Raw genomic sequence first — 22271 nt, forward strand, 5'->3', positions numbered from 1 at the left:
CTGAAAACACGTTTGTGAATGGGGATGCAATCGTAACAGTATAGCATGTTACATCACAAGAAGGAGGAACGAATATAGCTTAAAAAAACGCTGTGAACGGATTCTGATAGTGGAATTTTTTTGTATCAACGTGTTTTTTTTTTCCTTCTTACTCTTTCTTTCTTTTAGTGCTTTCCTCGTCGGACGATTTTGGTTCGCTGAAACAGAAAGGTTGAAGTCAGTTCTTGACACCAGCGTCTTTGCAGAATCCTCGGTTGCATATGTTGTATATGTGGACAGCCGTTTTTTCATGAAAACACCGTGAAGTTCGTTACCTTGCAATGAATTTCGCACCATGGTTGATGCTGCTGACGTTGTTGATCTTGTCATTCACATCCGTGGAATGTTCGACAAGGGAGGAAGAGAGTACCACAAGAAGCTACAAAGATGACCTCAACCAAATTATGAAAATGGTCGTAAAAACGGCAATGCCCCTCATTTCGGATATCATCACGAGACCTGGGCTCTCAGGTCCCTGTTCGGCTGGATTGTTCAAGACGTTCGTGGGACTTCAGCAACAGAAAGCATGGGCTATACGAAGTAAGTTGCAAGAGTGCGTCTACTATTTCGTGTGTGTTAATGAGGAATTTCTTTAAATAGTCTCAAGCTTTGTGGAGGGTGAGGTTCAGTATACTACAAACGGGGTGGAAAGATAGTTTTCGCCGACTATTTTTCTTATCGTTTTATAATGGACTTAATTTTTTTTTCTCAAAATTTCTACGGTTTATTTAGTCGTCATGAGATTATGCCTTCTGCGCGTGTAGATTTTGACGAAACAGCTTATGCGGTAAAAAAACTGAAGTCAAAGATTTCAAGTGGTGTTGATGGCATCAGGGTGTCAAACTGAAACCCCTTTCGCTTACGGTTCGGGTTACGGTTCAGACAGTTTTGTTATTTATTCTTTATTCCTTCTCTCTTGTGTCCTGAAACAGCCGAAGCTTAAATGCTGGTACACATAAATAATCTTAAAACAAACTAAAACAACAAAATAACACAAATCTACAAAAAACACTGGCCTTGATATAGCTCAATGCTTAGGGCATTTTAAATGAGCGTTCGCTGTCGAAGATATCGACCTCCGCGCTTAGTGTATTAAAACTACTTTGAATACGCAAGATTGGAGAATGCGAGCATAGGCCTCGCACATAGAAGTGTTGGGTTTGCGAACGCTCACGCGTGGAGCAGATAAAAAGACCAGAGGCACAAGTTCAGAACAACTTAATATTCTATGTATGGCTTTGTGCAAAAAATTACCGCATCTCCACATGGTGAATGATGTTGATTGGGGCGAAGCTCGGGTGGAGCTGATGATACTGATTTTGGTCATAGGTAGTGCTGATGGTGGCGTTTTCATTCATGTCAGTAGAAGAATGTGTGGTTTTCTTTTTCTTTTTGTAAGAAGACAGATGGGATGGCAACTCGGAACCACCTATTTTTTTTTTTCTTCTTTTTCTTTTTTTTTTCTTGCTCTCGCTGCTGAACGCACGAGCAAGAGCTCGTGAGCTCCTGCTCGTGAGCTCGCGAGCAGGGGCACGCCGGACGGCGGACGGACATAGGGACATGGCTAGCCCCTAAGGAGCTTCGCCCCTAAAACACAGTCTCGAAGCTTTAGCCGAGCTACCATGTCTGCAAATTCATCCTGTGTAACATTAACTCGTGACAAAAAACAAACAAACCCGGCGACCGTAATAACGGTCGTACACAATGCGTGACAACTTCCTCTGAACATGTTCTAACCTCTCCCAGACTGCCACACTCAGACAGTTCCAGAACACGGAGCCGAACTGAAGTTCTGAATGCAAATAGAGGTATAAAACCTAACAAGGCACGACGGCTCCTTGAAATAACGGGTTATTCTCGAAAACAAGCCTAAAAATCGCAAGCATGAACTGACTAAATTTGACAAATGTCCATTAAAGGTAAGGGTGAATTCAACAGACACCCAAATCCCGCACACAATCCACTCGACGTAATGGTTCATTATCTAACCCATACAAAGAAGTGATAACACATTTCTTGCGCAATAAAAAAATGATACGCTTTTTTTTATTTAAACCCAAGTTTTGCATGTCACACCATAACGATATTGCAAATGTTTTTTTTTTACTTTTTTTTTTGCAAACGTTCGTAATCAGCATCAGATTTGATGTGTCTGTAGATCTCTCTTAATGTCATTCGCGAACTGGAGCAACTTAGAATGTTTTATACAACGATAGAAGTCATTAACAAAAATATTCAACAGCAAAGGTCCCAGAGATGAACACTGCGGAACACCAGAAGGTCATATGTATAATTTCGATGACGCACCTCTGACACAAACTCTGCTAATGCGCCCGGACAGATATGAACCAGAGGTATGGAGGCAAGGAAATTCCACACTCTGACAGTTTGTAAAGTATTAGGTCATAGTTCACAACGTCAAGTGCCTTGCTCAGGTCAAAATAGATGGCGTCTTCCTGCCAACAGTTAGCGACAATAGGACAAACATAACTAAACTTGTCTACCAAGTTTGTTTCAACGGACTTAGACTTAATAAATCCAAAATGTGATCCGTTGAAATCATGTGATTCGGTTCTGGCTCAACTCCGAAACGAAAAAGAAAATAACGTTTCAAACCTGCTTGAACCGGTTCGATAACGGCTTAGCTTGAAGCCAAATGTTTAATATTGATTAAATTGTTTGAAGAAGTACAAGAAGGATAGAAAATGGAATCCTTACGAGATTTCCCTCCCATTTTATGATATCAAAGACAGCTATACAATAATTTTCTTACGAAACAACAGCAATAAAAGGAATCGATAATCTCTAACGGTACGCGGCGAATGCTTTACAAAAAAATAGGAGTACACTTAAGACTGCTTACGTGTAGGAAGATGAAATAATTATAGTCCCGCGGGAGAAATATTTTCGAGTAATCTTCCTACACGTACCAAAGTCTAGGACGACGCATATGACGATGTCGAGGGCGACGTCCTAAACATGGACGCCGAGTAAGGCGTCTAGGACGACCTCTGCGACGAAGCCGAGGACGACGTCAAGGAAGGCGTCTAGGATGACGTAGAGGATGACGTGTCCGGTGATCTCAACAATCATGACGTCTTGGACGACTTTTAGGACGGCCCCTAAGACAACGTCAAGGACGACGTCTAGAACGACGTAAAGAACGACGCCTAGAGGACGACGTCTAGGACGACCTCTAGGACGACCTCAAGGATGACACCTAGGTGGACCTCTAGAACGATCTCAAGGATGATGCCATAGACAGCGTCGTCCTTCAGCATTCGACTGCGCGTACTTGACGACGTATTTTTATGGCCATCTTTCGTGCACAAAGACTCCGTTTTTTCAATCAATGGGTCAAGTAAGGCTTTCGTCCTAAAAGAGATTTGTGGCGTAGAAATGCCTTGCTTATGTCTTAAAAATACGCTGCAAAACAAAAATGTAAACATCCTGATTACGAGCCTTTTCTTTCCCCCAACAGATAATTAATTAAAGCAGTATTAATGGCATGAGACTCCTTTAGGCTTTCCTAAAAAGAGACTCATCACTGTGCCTAAAAGCCAGCTTAGAGCAACTTTTTCAGGAAACGTCAAATTAGTTCAGACCGTTAATATTGCTGTAATTAGTTTTCATTCTTTTAGGAAAATGCATCTTGTAATCTCCTTATCGTAATCAAGTTTTTTTTTCTTATTTACAGTATTATTTTAGCAGAAATACGCGCTGCAAACATCACGACGGCAACAAGTCACAAACAAATAATGAGTGAGAAAGTGCAAGGGTGGTTATATTACCTTTGAAATTACGAGAACCTCAGTTCTGTGCTTCCGTGATTCAGACCAGAGAGTTACGTCTTCCCGCGCACAGCACTTCCTCCCCTTTATTTGTTAATGAATTGTGAGTTGTCGCGAAACGGTTTGGAACGGTTCTTTCGTTTTGCTCTGGTTCGGGTTCAGTTCCAAGAGTATGGCAGCCAGTTAGGTTCGGGTTTTATTCCAGTTCGAGAAAAACTAGTGGTTCAGGTCAGGTTACAGTTCGACAACCTGGATGGCATACAGAGTATTATCAATAGATGATGCAGATTCATTCCTATCCAAAACACATTTTCAACCTTTCATCTCTTCAAATTAAAAAAAAAAACGGTGATGCCTTTTTTCTTACTAATTATGATCCTGTTTCCTGGCTTTGTGAATTTGCTACGATTTCTTAGTTTCTTGTTCATACTTGTGGCTTTTTTTTTATTTTCGTCAAAACGTAACACCATAACAGCATGGATCCTTAAGTGGTCGGTCTGTGAAGACAAATCTGCGTACTTTTTCGATTATGGCGCGCCATTATTCACGAAGAGGGGACCTGTTGATGCAATATTTTTTATATGACCAAAACGCCTGACAATATCTGTCACAAACTACTCTTGCACAAGCTATTTCTATATGGTCTTTTTCCTGGGTCAGATAATTTTCTTTAAGAGCTATTTGGTATTTTGCAATAACACTGTTCGCGTTGGGGACAGTTTCTCCCACAGCTTTATTTCAACGTCTAATCTCCCTCAGGGATCGGTCCCAAGCCCTCTTTTATTTTTAAGTTTTACAAATGATAAAGTGTCGTGTGTTGAAAGTTCTGAAATACTTTTTCTTTTTACCTACGATATTACGTTGTTTAAAATAATTAAATTCCCAGAATACTGCAACATACTACAATCCCATGTTTCGCGTATGCATCTGAGGGGCAAACGGAGTCAGTAGTTATTGCTGAACTCTACAAAAAAAAAGCCTTCGTTGTCAAGACGTCATACTATTGTTGACTATACAAATAATCTTGATGGAATACCTTGCAGCACGTCTCTTTTGCGGAAGATCTTGGAGTGTGCATAGACAGGGCCTGAACATTAAAAAATCATGTATATTATATTATGGGTATCGCCATGAGAACATTGTGAGTTGTTTCACGCTTCTCTTTTAATTTTAGGAACCTTATACCTTGATTAAATTTTTCAAGTCATTAGTAAAGTCGCGACTTGAATTTACATTCGAAATACGGAACTCGCTATCGAAAACACGCTGAGAAAAATAATCCTTCGCATAGCTTATGATAGGTGTATAAAGCGGTGTATTTGTTATGACTATGAATATCGGCTATAGATATATTCTCTTTCACTTTTGTTTTAGCGAAAAGAGGCTCGTAACTTTTCTTTAACACACACCTCGCCGATGTTTTGTGAGACACCGATAAGGTTGGACTCGTGCTGTACGACGTGAGAAATTTGGTCTCCCGATCATGTCTGTCACTGTGTCGGCACGGCTGACATAATCTACACTGCCGCTTTGGACTCTGTGTTTGTTTTCGTACCATTAACGCCTACAAATTTAGCGCCGATGGGATTAACTCAAATGCCATCCCACACTCGCGGGAATGCAGTGCGAATTTCGTTGGAGGAATGCCCTCCAAAGAGGTTTCGTCCCCATCATATGTGTCGATGATATTTTCGTACCAGTATAGCAAGCAGTCTCTACTTTCTAAGGTTAACAGCGCAATATCAGTCACACACACTGACACACAAAGGGAAAAACACACGCGCTGACTTGCAACTCGTTTTGTATCTTGTTACTTTTTGTTCTTGTCATTGGGTTGACATTCCCAATCTCCATGACCAGCACAAAAGCACGAAAACAGGGAACACTTCAAAATTTGCTTCTTGCTCCTCACCGCAATCATCAGGATAAATATTCGAGCTCTTTTTGAGACAGCGTTAAGGACGGACTACTAACACACTTGTCAGCGAGAAGCGCTATTTTTTTTAGTTTCTATTATCCCTCTGGTCAGCGGGTCCCGATTTCTTCCTCTTACAGCACATTTTTCAAAATTCGGAGTGCACCTCCCACGATGAGTGGAATTCTCTTGACAGCCTTTGACAGTCTAAACCGGTTTCCATTTAGTTACGGAGCCCAAAACATTTAAACCTGGTTAACGTAGGCCACCTCTTTTAGGTATAATAAATGTTTTGTCAAGTTACGCGTATGTCAAAGTACCTGAGTGTCGAAAATCAGCACCTCGCACAACCAGGTTATCACACAACTGCTGATCGCAAAAGCCTTTCACGGCCAAACCATGTGCTGGCCGACGACACTGTTTTCTCAGCTTTGGAACCATCTTTCGTAAAGTTGCTTCAGTTGGAAGTACCTTCCTCGTACCTTTCTACCTGTAAAGTCTACACCTCCCACGACTAGTGGTATTTTCTTGACAGCCCTTTAACGGTCAAAACCGGTTGCCATTAAGTTACGCCGACCAAATCAAATTTCAACCTGGTTTCCCTATGCCAACTATTTTTAGTATAAGTTCTGTGTAAAGTTACGGTCATGTCCAACAACCTATGTGTCCAAATCTACCCTTCGCACAGCCCGGTTATAACACAACATTTTGGGCCCAATATTGGATATCCCGTACAGCTTTATTTCTATGGTTTGTTCGAAACATAACTTTCACACATGCTGTCTTAATGAAACTTGGCACACTTTGTGCACAAACTAAGTAAACATCTCACTCGCCTCCAAAAATCATTGTCCAGACAGTTTTACTATTCTAGCGACGAGCGAAATAAATTTTATACTGAGACAGTGGTGAACACACTTTTCTTTGGTGAACGTATCACTCGCCTCCAAATATAATCGTCCCAGCAGTCCTTCCCTATTGAAAATTCCATCAAGATACGTAATTTGGGACACTGACTGCCAGTCAGCAGCTTTGGTGGAACGTGATGGACCATCAGACGTCATCTGATGGTCCATCAGATGACGTCTGACTGCCACTGCCAAGGGAATTTCATCAACAAGGGCAGCATTTATATAAGAATAAAGCTATACGCACTCATAAACATCGCCAAATGCCTCAATAAAACAAAATGTTCAAAAAAAAATAAAAAAAATAAACAGAATCACCGCGGATCGAACCCGCGACCACTTGCGTACAAATCGGACACCTTAAACCCGATGCCATGCCATCGCTTTGAAAAAACTCGATTTGACCATTCGTTTTATACGAGATGCTTCGGCTGCAAATGCAGTTAAGCCTTCAGCACGTTATGCAAAGCACTCGTACATCACTCGCCGTTCTTCAGTTCTACTCACCTGCCATGTTGAGTACTTTCGCGTCGTAGAACGATCCTTTTGTTCGCGCGTCTCCGGCCCAGTAGACCTGGTACACCTTGTCGTCTTCAACTACACCGCTAAGGTACCTTACATCGTCGGAACTCACAACAGGCTGGGTCTTGTCGAGTAGAAATTCTACTAAAACATAAGACATTGTAGAGCCCGGGCAGGATCGACAGGTTGGAGCAAGCGGGCAAACAAAACGAGTCGAGAGCGATCGTTCATGAAAGCTCGGCGAAGCCCCTATGGGCGAAGCGAAGTGGCGTGTTCGGCGTTTCGGCGGGCTTCTGATCAAAGTTGTCGGTCGGCTGCGTGTCATATCTCTAACATCAGCGGTTTTATGGGCTCACGTCCCGAAATCGCTTTCTTGTGCATAGATTATTTTTCGTATTCATAGATTTGACGAAATAGTGGTATCCGAACGAACTTTACGTCCTTTGACCGTACGTCTGTCTGCACGTCAAAGCTTTTTGACGTACAGTCAGAGACAATCGATGCACAGTCAGAATCGCCACCAAGACATCTTGATGGCATTTCGCGGCGGCCGACTGCCACCAGGAAACCATCAGAAAGCCGACAAGTGGAGTCTGACTGGAGTTTGACTGTCGGTCAGAGTAACTTGTTGGCCAATCTGACATGCTTGACGTACAGTCAGGCACAGTCAGCGGTCCACTAGAAAACATTGATTGCCAAACAGGGTTACATTGATGGATTTTTCCTTCGGGTTTGTTTACAGCGACGAGCGAATCAAACTTCCCACTGAGAGCAATTATGGTGGCGGCCGCCTTGCTTTTCGGAAAATTGCTGAAACCCGTTTTTCGACTGCAAATAGAAAAATTAACCCTAATAACGTATCAAACTCAATATATACGAAGCTTAGAACGTCTAAATGCCCTTCCTAGGTCTGCCCCAGCACTCATGCAACGTCACCCTCAACGTATCGACTCAAAACACAAAATTTCCAGCCGTGCGCGCTTCCCCCGCCACAGTTTCGCATGCGAAAAGACGCGCCTCACTGTTGAACGCTAGCTCCTCCGCTAGCGGCGCTACGCGCGTTTTTCAAAGATTTCCCTAAAGTTCTTCCACAGCGTATTTATTAAGACTTTAAATATCGGCTATAGAAATATTCTCTTTCGTGTTTGTTTAAGCAAAAAGAGGCTCGTGATTCTTTTTTCCTCTTTCATATAAGGTTGCTTCGGTTCATCCCCTCTGTAAAGTTAATTTTCATGTCAATTTTCGTTCTACCAGGCATTTAATAGAGGCAGCCATAAAAATTAGACAGACATAATAATTATTTTAAGGTTGGAGCTTTTATATGTACTTTGTTTTTTCCTAGTGGTTACTCGACTAGGTAGCAATTTAGAACTCTTAACCGAAGATGTAATATTTGGTTTTCAGTGGCCCTGGCTAACGGACTGATACCTTCGAACATGCTGGATGGAGCGTTCGTGAACTTTGGAGGGTACGAGCAGTGTCTCCAAACGAGGGTGCGCTCGTCGGATGGAGAGCTTTACTTCAAAGGACAGTACTGCTCCATATTCCTGAAACCACCCCCAGGCGCCCTCGAAAGCCTCACCGCCAGATTTCAGGAAATTGGAGAGCTTACGGTAAGGGTACGATATAAATCTAAATGTAGGCCGTACGTCTTTGCGGTGTTAGCCTAAAAATAACAACAAAAATCCGTTTGTGTGAGCCTAAAAAAAACAAAAAAACATATATTAAAACCCCCAAAACACCGATATATATTCGTCAGCGTCAAAAATACAAAATACGTCAAAACCAAACATCACCAACATCTGGATAATTTTTCTCCAGTTTTTATGACTGTTTTGTCCAAAGCCTTAGCTTGCACTTCAAGCGCTTCGTGAGATTTTTTCATCGATAATCACCCTCTTTAGCACCCGCTTGAAAGAGGTTATCGAAAAAATACCGATATTTAAAAAAAAAACACATTTGCCGATTTTCTTTGTAAATAAACATCTATTTATAAGCTCAATAAACTGAAAAGTTGTGTTAGACTCACAACTGACGGCGTGGTGGTGTGGTCACAAGGCTCACTTTATTCGGTGTTTCATTAAGGTAAAGCGTGCGTTGATGTTGTTTTCTTGCCCGATACATTTTTGATTAGAAACATTTTGTGATGTGCAGAGTCGTGGGCGGGAGCACAACAACATGAAACAATAACGTAAAAAACCGGGAACAAAGTATAGCATTGAAGGACACGATTAAAGAGCCTAGCATGACGTCCAAAAATGTATTTGCATTTTGACGCAACTCGCTAAAAACCATCTCTTGAAAGCTAGCATCGGGGTTGTTTCAAAGTAAGCTTCTATCCAGCTAGTGTCGAAGTAACCAAACGTATAATTGTCTGCACAGTCCTATGGTGTTTTCTTAAACGGGGTAATCACCAGTGGCCCGACTATTCTGGAGGTTTTTAGCAGAAGTTCTAAGCGTTCACATTTTAACTTCAAACTTCCGTTTTAATTTTTTTTTTTAATTTTTAGATGTCCCATTATCTTTTAACTCCCTTGACCTTGTGTGCTGGACGTACAGAGCACGCACAAAAAAAATGCCTTTTTGACGTTTTGCTCAGCCCACTCTAAATTGATAAAGAGGGGAGTCGCCTCGCTGTACCTTTGGTCGGCACTGGTGAAGTCCTGTCCGCATGTATTTAGTGATAGTTTTGACCTCCAGACCCGCCGCTTGGAACCACTCTGGTTTTCCCTCAGTTCTAACACAGGGAGTTGCGGAATCCCTTCTGAAAAAGTTAAAAACCTTAACCATTGCACTTAAGAGGAGACCAAAGAATTTCGTAGTGTTACCCTACAATCATAAAGTGTCGCAAATTCTGAAAAAGATAGCATCCAAGTTCGACATGGACGTTGTTTTACTGCCGGGTGCAGATTGTTTAAAATGTGCGCAATGGTGAGCGGGCCGAGAGTGAAGAAACCTGCTTGCAGGGCAAGAAACACGTCACAAAGTTTGTGCCTTGTGCCACTGAGGTGGTTTACAGGATTCTTTTTACTTGTGGTCGTGTTTACATAGGCCAGACGGGACGTTGCTTAAATGTTAGACTTAGAAAGCATGCGGCTTCTCTTGGCAACAATTACGGTTCTCATTTGCCAGGGCATTTTATAACGTGTGGACGTTGACCCATGCTGTGCGGTGCTCAGGTGGAGGGACGCAACAAAGGAAGGTTAGGAAGAGGGATGCTGGAGGGCGGCGAAAATGCATGCTTGTGACGAAGACGTTTGCATTAGCGTTGCATCGGTGTATATGCAACTTAAAGAGTACAGATTCATTAACACTCTTTAGCTTGTAAATATTAACACGGCGCGTTTTCCTTTCTTTGTTCGGGTTATGCGGCGGGGTGATGTAGCTGTTTTGCTAACTTTTTGGAAAGACACTCGGCGGGCTATATATACTGATTTGGCGGTACACCGGGTTGCTGTTGAGATGAGATTACGAAGCGTGCACAGCGATAGCAGAGTTACAAGCTTTTAATAAATGTTAGTTTCCAGATAGCGCTTGTCCCGTGTGCTTCTTTGTCTTTTTGTCCCGTGTTTTTGTACAATTTTTAATATGAATGTCATGGACACTAGGTGCATGAAGCACGATCTTACACCGACAAAACATTTATTTTAAATAAAAGTGTTCTTTAAGCAATAATTATTTTGTTATGTGACTGTCATCATTGCACAAAAAAAATGAAAGTAATTCCATTAAAAAATGAAGTTTCAAGGACAAAGCAAATGGCGTCATTGTCTCTGGGGCATAAAATCATTTAATGCGCACCATTCGCAATGAAAAGTTAAAACAATCTTAATAAGTGTGTAATATGTGCATTCAAAACTTATTGATGTAGGTCGTCGCTTCCCACTTATTGCAGATAGAGATCCGATTAACATAAAAATGCTGCTTTGGCTCACAAACTACTGCTCGCTCTTAAAAAAAAGGAAAAAAAAACACGCGCGGATTGCATCTTGGTTTATAACATATGCGGTGATAAACGAAGAAAGAGTAGAAAATGAAAGCGTGTGGTGGCATCAGAACACCGAACTCTGATTGGAAGGACAGCGGGTAGATGCAAAGGCTTCCTGCATTTGTATCCACCCACCCTCCCCTCTCCATGAGAGTGAACCAGAGCGTCGTCTGCTCCTCGCACAGTCTAACGTCCGAACGTTAGACGCATCCTTTCAATCAGAGTTCGGCATCCTTACGTAACTACACGCTCTGATATTCTCCTCTCCCTCATTTTCTCATCGCCTTGAACTTGAAAAAACTCGACGATGGCAAGGTCTTTGCTCTCATTTTTACAGGAACACAACTACGCCTTGAAATTTCGCACGGTAAACAGACCTATTCAATGAACATTCTTTGAAAATTTGAGCATTTATTGTACAAGCGCCGATTTCTCCGGCTCGTTTTACAGCCGAAGGTCCGCTCGGTACACAGCAGTATGAGTCAAAGAGATCAATGACCGTTTGAAAGGACCTAAAAAATCGGTTTTTGAACGAATCGAGCTAATATTTTACACGAAGGTGGCCGAAGAATGCGTATTAAGGGGATCAAAATTCCACTGAACAAACTTACCTAACTTAAACGTTATAAATTAAAACAAATTGCTATCTGTACCTACAGTGGCCACTTTCTAATTGAAGGCGTCTGTTTGGCGTAACAGCCGACAGATGTCGACACGTCACATCGCAGGCGGACACGACCGGCGCTTCGATGCTTTCTTTGTCAGCAGGAATTGTCAGTGCAGGATATTTTTTTTCTACTAATCAAACATAAACAATGAAGGTAAAACGAGAACAACAGTTCAAATGTGTTATCTCATTTTTTTTTTCTTCTTTTATTCCAAAAATATTTTTGGCTGCACGTCGTCTGCTTTGCCTACGCCAGTTGTTACCGCGTCTCTTTCTTTTCTGCAAATTTCCTTCGCGCTGTTTATGGGCGGAAGTCATCTTCACGGTCCGCTCAGTTCCCAACGAGCGAGTGAAGTTTGCTCTCTGGCATGGTGAAGGCAAGAGAATGAAAGAGTTGCGCCGACGGTTTTGGAAAGGAGATTCGGCAGAAACTTGCGGGCTCCCCTAAAATCCTAGGCTGGGTGTGGCGCCTCAACGAGGACGGAAACATTCAAAACAAGAGACAGACAAAAGCGGCGTCACCAGCAATGCTGAAGCTGAAATATGTGGTACTCAGTGCCTTCGTGGCCGACGCCGGCCTCCCCCCTCCCCCCCCCCCCCCTTCCCTTCACTTCCCTTGACGCCGAGAGCACTGCTGATATTTGTCGTCTGTTGCGCCATTCAGACATATTTGGTTACCACATAGCCGCCGTAGGCAGGGATTTCAAACTCTTCATTTCGAACGTTTTACTTGGGGAAGTTTGTTCCGTGAAACTTTTATACGAATAGTGCACGTTCGCCAGTCATTTCTGTGCATTCCTTTTAGTTTGATACAGTTAGAGACCGATTTATACCGCCCTTTCACTTTCAAACAGTCGTCAATCCCTTTGACTTACCCTGTATATAAAAGAACAAACACATTATTGATCTGCCGTTTTTGCTCTTAATGTGGCCGAGTTTCATGCAGTGTTACTCGGCCAAATGCTGCTTAAGCAGAATTCGAGTTAGCTTTCTCCCTGCCAACTCCTTCAGTGAAATGATGTTCGCAAATATTTTGCACTTTAGGGTCGCTTCGATCCTACAAAAAGGAGGAACGCCGAGCATTTCATGAACACTGACTATAGGGGAAGCATCTGCATGCCTTCCCTTTGCACGACGGAAGACCTCAATTTCCTCGCTCGATCCGGTGAGTTTGACTTGTCACTGAGCTCCAAAATACATCACAATACAGTCTAAAAATAAAAATAGTTTTTGAAACGTCCTTTGATGCCCCAGGAGCTATTTCACCTCGCGAAGAGCAGTTTTGCTTCAAGCACTTTCTTCCCCTGGCGCACTCGAACAGCAACTGGGCGATCAAGAACTATTTCGTATAAAACCAGACGATCTTAAAAATTAACCCCTTATAGGTTTTCACACACACACACACAAAAAGAAACATTTTAAGAGGCGCTTAAAACAACATTTTCGGGGTGTAAAGGTAGACAGTCCGAAGAACCTCTGGGTTTTTCGGCTTGTCCATCTGTGTATTGACTAAACTAATTACGAGCAGTAATGCGACCCCCACCCGGCGCCTTGTTTTTTTTTCTTTGCGCGAATAATTAAGTCATTGATACCATAGCCACAGAAACAACGAGACGCGTGACGATGCCTTCCTGGAGCGGCTTGATTGACTCCAGGGGATCCTATAGCGTCGGTTGTCGTCGATCTTAATAGCGTTAAGCGGAGTACGGAAGAAGTGTTACTATACCGACAGGTGCGGAATTTTTTTCTTGTTTTTTTAAGGCCCGGGTATTGCAGTGCTGTACAAGCTTGCAAATAAAGTGAAGGAACGTCTGCCAGTAAAAATGCTTTGTATAGTCAGAGACAGGGATGGGTAGTACTTCAAATACAAGTATTTGAAACACGTGTTTTAAATACATAGTGTATTTTGCATTTGTATATAATTACAAATTGGGTAATGTATTTGACGTGTGTATTTAAATACTAAAACGTGGGTATTTCAAATACAATTGTAATTAAATACAATTTTGTGGGCGAAAATACATCCCTCAAATTTATTGTCACTGTCCAGAGCAGGAAGGAAACTACGTTCTGCACCGAATGCAGTGTCTCTCAATCAAGCACAAGCGTTTAGTGAGTTCGTGATTACAGTGCTAGTCCAGGGCAAGAATAGTGACGAAATCGACGTTCACAGGCAGACTGGCTAAATAAGTGCCTGTGACAACTTGAGATGCTTTCCAGCCTGATTTCCATCCATATTTTTGCCTGGAACATTCTAAATGCGCAGGTCGTCCAGATTTTCGTAACTGGTGAGAGTTGCACCAATAAAAAATTCTCTAGCTAGTGCTGCGCGTCTTGGTCGTCTCGGTTCTTTGTTGGTCTATACCAACATGTAATCGACAAGCAAAACTGCTCGAAGCTCTGTACTTTTTTCACCGATTACATCCAAGCTGATTACATTTTTTGTGATTATATTTCTATTACGTTACTAGAGCCTTGCACACTAACTCCCGAGTGTGCGATGCAAAATTAAAATGAGATAGAAACCCGTTGCAGGTGCCCTGAAGTCGCTGACGCAAATTTGGAGGAATGTATTTGATAAAGTATTTGGAGGAGACCATATACATTTGGTTGTATTTGTATCTTGTACTTAAATGCTTTTTTGGAAATGTAATTAGATTTGTAATTAAATACATTTTGACGAAGTATTTTGTATTTGTATTTCGATACATATTTGCATGTATTTTTCCCATCTCTGGACAAAGACTAATGAAACGCGGGCCGTGGTCTGCTACCATGTTAACGCTTTCTATGCGGTTTGCTCTTCGGCGTTTTCTATTGGCTCGTACCACAATCCTATGCGGCGAAAAACTGAGGAGGAGGAGGAAACGAGAGCGCGCGTTAGCGTCAAAACGCAAAGCTCTGGCTGGATTGATTAGCGGGTAGACCTAAAAGCTAGTTACCTCAGTCTCTACTGCACTGGTCGAACGCGTTAGAACTCGGAACGCCAGTGTCCGGCGTTTGGCTCTCGCAGTCGAATGACTTCGACCAGTGCAGTGCAGACAACGGCAGCTCGCTTTAGGTCTACCCGCTAATCATTCCAGCTAGAGCTTTGCATTTTGACGCCACCGCGATCTCTCGTTTCCTCCTCATCCTCAGTTTCTCGCCGCATTGGCTGCAGAGCTAAAATGAAATGCGCGGGAGTTGCCAGGCTCCGCCTCTCAGAAGGAGCCTCTAAGTATAGTCACATTAATATTTGTGCTTAGTATCCCTATGGTAATATGGCGTCAAAAGATGATTCTTTAGGCCTTTCCAGATGCATGAACCGCGTCGTTTAGCTTTTTTTTTTTTTGTCTAATAAGAAAACATACAGTTGTTTGCTATAGCAGCAGATAGGTACACGTTTAGAATTTTTCATTGATCGAGGCGCGTAAAAGCCTCATCCTCCAAAACTTCAAAAGATAACGTTAGGTCTTTTCTTTTACAGTCCTGGGCATTTATGGTGCAAATGCTACCGTGGCAGACTGCAGAACGGATGACCCGAAGCCACTAACGAGGCTCCAAGCGGCTGCAATGTAATACCATATATTTCTACACGTTGGTACATCGTGTTGCGACTTAAATTTTTATATCGCAGCGCAACTATTGGGGCGTTCTTTGTCCTCGTCGCCATCGGCACGGCTGTGGACTGGCATCTCATCAAGACTGCAAGTACAAAGAAAGTTCAAGGTGCGCGTAATTTTATAGCATTGATCGAAGTTTTTTTTCCTTGGTTTTCAGCGTTGCGAACATTGAAGTTGGTCTGTTCACAGCTCTTTCCAAGACTGGAAGATGCGTCGAATAAGCGTGCAGTACTGTTTCAGCTCATATTGTCCGCTATAGTACTTCCGAATTCACGTTTTGTGACAATTCATGTTAGTAAGCCTTCGCTCGGGCTCTCTTAAGAATTTTCGACCATGAAAAAAATGTATTTACGACGTAGTTGTGTGTGTCAATCCGAGAGGTCGGAGAAAAAAAGAAATGGTGATAACATTATACTTTTTTACAAATATTGAAATAATTTAGAAGCCCGGATAAACCAGGCCCAATATAAATCGCCTTATTTGTGGTAAGAATAGCTCTAATGAGCTTTTTAGGAAAAATGTAATTAAAGCGGAGGCGAGGGCTTCTGTCGGCCAAAGATTTTATACATTCGTAGCTCCATTTTCGGCGATTGTTATTCCTGCGAGCATTAAACAAGAGGAACACTGGTTTTTTTTTTAGCTACCCCCAATGAAAAGACCAACACTTTCGGAACACTTCGGCTTCTCTGTTTCCTGCATGTTATTTATTATCATTTAAATGCAAAATTGTCACTGAAAAAAAAAATGCAGTATGCCACAACTGAAGGTGAAAGTTTCCCACGCTCTCCAGTGCGGTGGCATTACATGTTTTACAACTTCCAAGCAATCAGGCAGTCTCAAAATCACACTATTTTGCACTTCATTTTATTTTTTTTGTTCCTGCTAGCATGTTTTTTTTTTGCGTGTTTATTCCACCCTGTTAAACTTCTTGTAACACATCGAGAACAAGCTGCACTGGCCCCTTCCTATAAGGTTCTTGCACCAGACCATGACGCAACGTTATTACCGGTTCGTAAGTCTCACCGGAAACCGCCGGCAACCATGTTAAAGGCATTCGTCGCTGTTATGCTATGTTTTTCGTGCGTTGGGTTCCGAACACGGCCCCAATGCACTAAAAACTCTTAAGACCAAAAATAACAAGGCACAGACTTTACAGGCAATGCTTCTTTATGCATATTAACGCGTCACCTTAAACATGCACAAAGAAGCAGCAAAACAAATATGCGATATGGGTTCATCGGGACCGCCGATTGGGAAAGCTAGAAAATAATATTTCCGCAAGCAAGACTACATTTCGTGTCAGGTGAGGAACCTCTTTGCGATTGTTTAGGACAAGAAAATATTCTGAAATGAGCTTATACAATGACGGCTCTATTACACTACGGCACTACTGCTGCCGCAATAAGTCACTAAAGGGCTCCAACATGGTGCCAAGGCACTCATAGCAGACCAGAATGTTGGTTTCGATTTCGAGTCCAACCGGAAGTGGTGTCAGGTGCAAGGGTCTTATTACAACATAGAATGGACGGAAGGACGAAGCCGTGTATACAGAGAGTTTGGTCAATAAGCGTAAGATGTAAGAAACGAATGTGCCGCTCGAACTCTGTTTTGCTCAAACAGAGTGTGACCGCCCGGGCGGCATCTTTGGCGCCTGGCATACGTATTCTCACGAATGACAAGGTGAAACAAAAATAACTGGGGAAACTGAAACGTTTAATGGGGCGAACGTGTGCCAAAAAGGAAAAGAGAACTGAAGATAACAATAGAGCGTCAAGGGCGTCGATAGCGGCGTAACAAACAGCAGGGTCGTACGCTAGGACGAGAGTAACCTCTCATTCACCCTGGAAGCGGATCCGCGTTCGGAAAGCGGTTGCGAACGCGGTTGTATAAAGATTCAATACCATTGCAGGCGCACTTGATGTCATCGAGTGCGCGTGGAATTGTACTGGATCTTTATACAACCGCGTTCGACACCGCTTTGCGAACGTGGATCCGCTTCCAGTGTGGAGGAGCGGTGACTCCGGCTTGCCACGCGGAGCCCCTTTTGTACACGCCTAGGCGTGCGGAACAATCAGCGTAGAGGTTTCCGGGTGTAGAACATTCTAACCTCGAATTAGCAACACGATTCTCGAATTGACCAGAACAATACATTAGAGTGCACAAAAATGCGTACCCGCAGCCAGGAATCGAACCCTGGCGTTCTGCGTGGAAGGAGAGGGGTATAATCGTTAGGCCAAGGCCGCGCCGCTCACTTGGCCAGCTGCGCGCGTGGCAATATTATGTCTATCGATTCGCTAGTCGCGCTCTTCCACCTTGATCTTGGATGACCGTGATTGAAACATCCCGTATACCCTATTTTCAGTCACCGAGAGTTACTCCGAGGCACTTATTAATTTTGTTTCTCGCGATCACAACCTGGATACTATTTCCGGCTTCTGGTTTGCCACATTCGGATCTGTAAAGACGCCCTGGAACACGCCCAACACACTTTCGGTCACTGGCGTCTCCTCATTTGACTCCTATACTTCCCACTGAATAACAAGACTCTCTGTATATACGGCTCTGATGGCATCTAATGGATGTAGCCTTTATAACAGGCGTTATTATTCCGCTCCTTTTCAGTGTTTTTAGTACTGCAAGTAGAGCCTTTTAACCTGTCAAACCAGATTTAGAAATTACAGTGTTTCCCCCCCAAAAAAAAAATTTATTTGTGACTTTTAATTTTGGTCACTGGTTCACATGTGTCTAATAATGTGTCGAACCAAGTTTGGGGCATATTACTGACTATCGAAATTTAACAATACCAAAAATACCTTATTGTTTATATGCAAATTTATAAAACAAATATTTTAAGGAAGGTTATCGGTGTACTTGGATACGGGTTGACAAACCAAAGCTTGCGCAGCCGCCCTAGTTTGTCAATTAAATGTATCACTTCTGAGTTCTGAGCTTTGCTCCTTCGGCATGCTATCTAGTGGCTCTGAACTCAAAACAACCATTGAGAAAACGACAAAAAAAGTACAAAGAGCAATGTCAAAAGCCACAATAAACATTTACCGCGCTTTCCAGTTGCGTGATGTCACCGGCTGGCACGAGATGACAGTCTATGGTGGAGGACAACGTTTTGTGGTAATGCGCGATTTTAAGCGCTGATTAAAGCTGGACACGCGTATTTCACATGTCTTGACAAATGCCACAGAACGTTGACCTCCAGTTACTTAAAAGAGAGTTTATGTCGCTTATTTGTTTTGTTCTGCTGAGCGAGTTCTAAAGTTAGTTTTTATTGCATTCACTTTACTATATAAAACGCCTTGTACCAATCACTTAGAATCTACTGTAAAAATACTGAACATTTCCTTACCGCTGATATCACTTTTTTAGTATTGCTGGTTTGTGTTTTCGGTATATCTATTAAGAAGACCGGTCAAGAAAAGAAAAATTAACAATGCAATTAATTCTCAAAAACGAATGTTTTGCTGTAATATTGGAGTTGCAAGTTCAGCCAGATATCTATTGGGCCAATCTTAAACTAAAATAACATTCGTTATTTTAGACGTTTTTAGCTAGATTTAAAAATCAAGAGCAAGAATTGTGCAATCGTAAACCATAAAAACTGCATAGAGTTAAGAGATACAATTCGTTATTTCAACGTGGTGTAGTTACATCAAGTCGCGGTCACTTCTCAATGTTTTGTTTGCAGCGCTGCCTGTGCGCATTTTGCACGTTTTTTCGGCAATCGACAATACAAGATTCCTGCTGAATACGGATCTGAAACCGCAAAATGAGCCTCTCAAGTTCATATCAGGTCTGAAAGTCATCATGGCTTTCTGGGTGGTGCTTGGTCACGCCTACCTGCTTACAAACCTCGGATTCTTTCGTAAGTACTGCTTAACAAATATCAATGCTCCATTACCTTAAGGAAACCCCTCGGAAGCTATCCTCATTTTAAAAGTGGGCTTAGCCGAGCACAGCGTTGTACAAAACGTGTAAAGTCACAATCGGCGCTAACAGTTTTTTTTATGCACGTCCCGGGAATTGGGAGCACATATTAGGGAGTTTTAGTAGACCGTGTTTCCCGCTTCGCCAGCCCTCCGCTACGAAGAAACCGCCACTGCGCCTGCGCGCCGATGGCCTTGGCTGTAGAGTTCCGGGTAACGGAGGTGGTTAGCGGAGCGGGAAACACGGTCTACTAAAACTCGCTATTCCCTTCCTGCGCTGTCGAAAAGTGTTGCGATCATCCCGATCCCACTACACACGTCTCCTCAATCTGCCAGCGAGCGAAGGGCAATCCGATAATAAGAGGAACGAAAAATACATCTAATGTAGATTTTATCAATTACTGGAACTGGCGAATGTCGTCCCGTAGTAATCTCGGGACCATCGAAAACACATAAACGCATCGCAAAAGCCTCTTCAAACGCAAAAAAAAAAAAAAAAATGGCGGTTTGTTGGCGTTGCTGCCGCTTACAACGGCGGGACGCACGATTGTACCCGAGCTCCGAGCAACTCCTGCAGGTCGGATTGCGAAAAACACATTCAGAGCAACGTTGGGACTATAGGCAGGCTTTGAGACGCCAAGGTACCATGAGTGTAGGCAAAACTGATTATCATGGCAATTTTTTTTCAGTCCTTGCGGAAACAAGCAGAACTCGAGCTTCAGAAGCAGCCAACACACTCGGAGGCTATCGGCCAGTTTAAAAGTGGGCACCGATAAAACCGCAATCTTATTACCGTGTTAGCATATGCGAGGCAGGCTTTGTGCAGTATTGACGACGGTGTGCTCATTTGTTGCGAAGCTGAGACGAATGATTAGAAACGAGATATATTAGACGGGCTGAAAGCGCTGCATGAACAGAAGAATAGTTCGGGTATGTGCGTCATCATTCGCTCAGCAGGGAAAAAGAAACACTGAACTCATCACTGTGTTTTTGAGTAACCTTGTGCGAGGAGAGTCAACCGTCAAAAAGGCGAGGGCCTTACCGGACGATGGCTTGGCCGGGCCTCAAAAAACTTCCGAATGAAGCTTTGAGGCCTAGTCAGACATGCTGAACAAACAAGCGACAAAGAAATGATAATCTCGATTAATTCAATATTAACTGCAGCAAGCACATTATGCTGATTGAGACGCATGCTTAAACGCCATACTCTTGCAATGTAGATACCATAAGACTCTATTGAGGCACATGTGCATCCATATAACAGAATGCTAGGCTTTACTTTCAGACGTAAACCACTGAGTGCCTATTTTCGTCGCGTGATCAAGAAAGAAGCTGTCTTGTTGAAAACAAAATATTGGTTCGAAAATGTAATCAAGCTTAATTTTCAGATTCTATCATTGAGCCCACCCGCCTGAGTAAATCGGTGATATTTATGTTTATTCCCAATGGGTTTTTGAGTGTAGTCACCTTCTTCTTTTTAAGGTGAGTCATCTTGTTTGCAATAGAAATTCACAAAATTAGTCTGGGATTCATTCAAATTAGATAGCACAAGGGTGCTTCACATGTGTTAAGCCCGGTTTAAGATACAAGTTTTTAACATGTCGTTAATCAGTGCAAACTTAGTTTACAAAACATGACTGTTTACTGCGGTCACCGCTAACCTGGTAAGGCGTTGGTAGCTGCATTTTCGTCGGTCCAATCAATCGACTACCTTTTATCGCCTAACCCCGACTTCTGTGCCCGAGTATGCGCAGAGAGCATGATCACGTGGTGCAAAGTCAACGGCTGACGTGTTCAACAAGCACCTAGCTTCCACAGCCATATCGACTTAGCTGCAAGCGGAGCATACTATAAAAACGGCGTAATTCATAGTTTCAAGATTATCGGCATTACCTTTAAAACGGAAACCCCCAAGTGATGCCACATAAGCGTAGTTAGATCACTGTATGGTCTTTTTTTAAAGAAGCCAAACAGCTGTTATTAACATAGAATGAGAATTTTTGTTCGCATTTTTTGAAGCAAAAAAGAGTAAGATTTGAGCCTTTTTAGCCATTGAAACTAGAGTTGTTGTATAAACAACACCACGCGTTGAAGTATTTGAACAGTACATACGAAAGTCTACGTCACAAGAAACAACAAGAACAACGACGCCATAAATATTTTTTGTTTCAACGACAAAAGAGTGGCATAAGATGTACTGCAGCTCCCAGTTTTCACCTAGTTGTGTGTGAGTTTTCCCCATGACGTCTATACTGCCCTTTTTTTATTTTCTTCTCCCTACCTTGTCCGCTTCATGAAACTTAACATGACAGCGAAATGTATACACTCCTAACATTTCTTCAACTCCCTGTTGCATGCCTCTTTGAAGGGTCTTTTAAAACGAGAACTTGAGCTGTCTTACATCTATTCGATGGCATTTTTGAGTGGGACTTGTAGCTTTGAGAACGACACGCAGAAAACTATGTACCATGCGGTTCAAATGAAATGGGAACAATGATAGAACTTCGAGCCCACTACAGGCGCAGCTTCCAAGCTTGGGTTGTGCTTGGCGAGGTTCAAACATGTTGAGTAGGGCGCTTCGAGGATGTGCGTCCTACTCCGATGTGTTTGAACATTGCCAAGCACAACCCAAGCTTGGAAGCTGCGCGGGTAGTGGGCTCAAAGTTGCGTGAATAATCGCATTTTATTTGAACCCCGTGCTACATCATCGGATAGTTTTAATTCTACCCCGGGCGACTTCCTTACTCCACGCTGAAAAACATATTTAGGAAGACAGTAAAAGAGATAACCACGAGCTTGGTACACTAACGCTGGGACGCTCCCCGTTCCGCCTAAAAGCTTGATAGCCTGCAAAACATAGAAATGCACTTTTTTTTTGTCGCTAGTTGTGCTAGGTTTTGA

The 22271-nt window shown here is 42.7% G+C and overlaps 1 protein-coding gene across 1 annotated transcript; it reads left to right on the forward strand.

Annotated features, from left to right (window-relative positions):
* Positions 1 to 449: 449 nt before the first annotated feature.
* Positions 450 to 20551, forward strand: LOC120841601. The gene is made up of 7 exons (XM_042292758.1): positions 450 to 579; positions 8580 to 8788; positions 12875 to 12995; positions 15297 to 15384; positions 15447 to 15538; positions 19133 to 19309; positions 20535 to 20551. Exons 1-7 carry the CDS (start codon positions 450 to 452, stop codon positions 20549 to 20551), a joined length of 834 nt encoding a protein of 277 aa, XP_042148692.1.
* Positions 20552 to 22271: the final 1720 nt, after the last annotated feature.

This window comes from Ixodes scapularis, unplaced genomic scaffold (assembly GCF_016920785.2).
Source record: "Ixodes scapularis isolate PalLabHiFi unplaced genomic scaffold, ASM1692078v2 PGA_scaffold3__209_contigs__length_174095766, whole genome shotgun sequence".
In the NCBI taxonomy this organism is placed as follows: Eukaryota; Metazoa; Arthropoda; class Arachnida; order Ixodida; family Ixodidae; genus Ixodes; species Ixodes scapularis.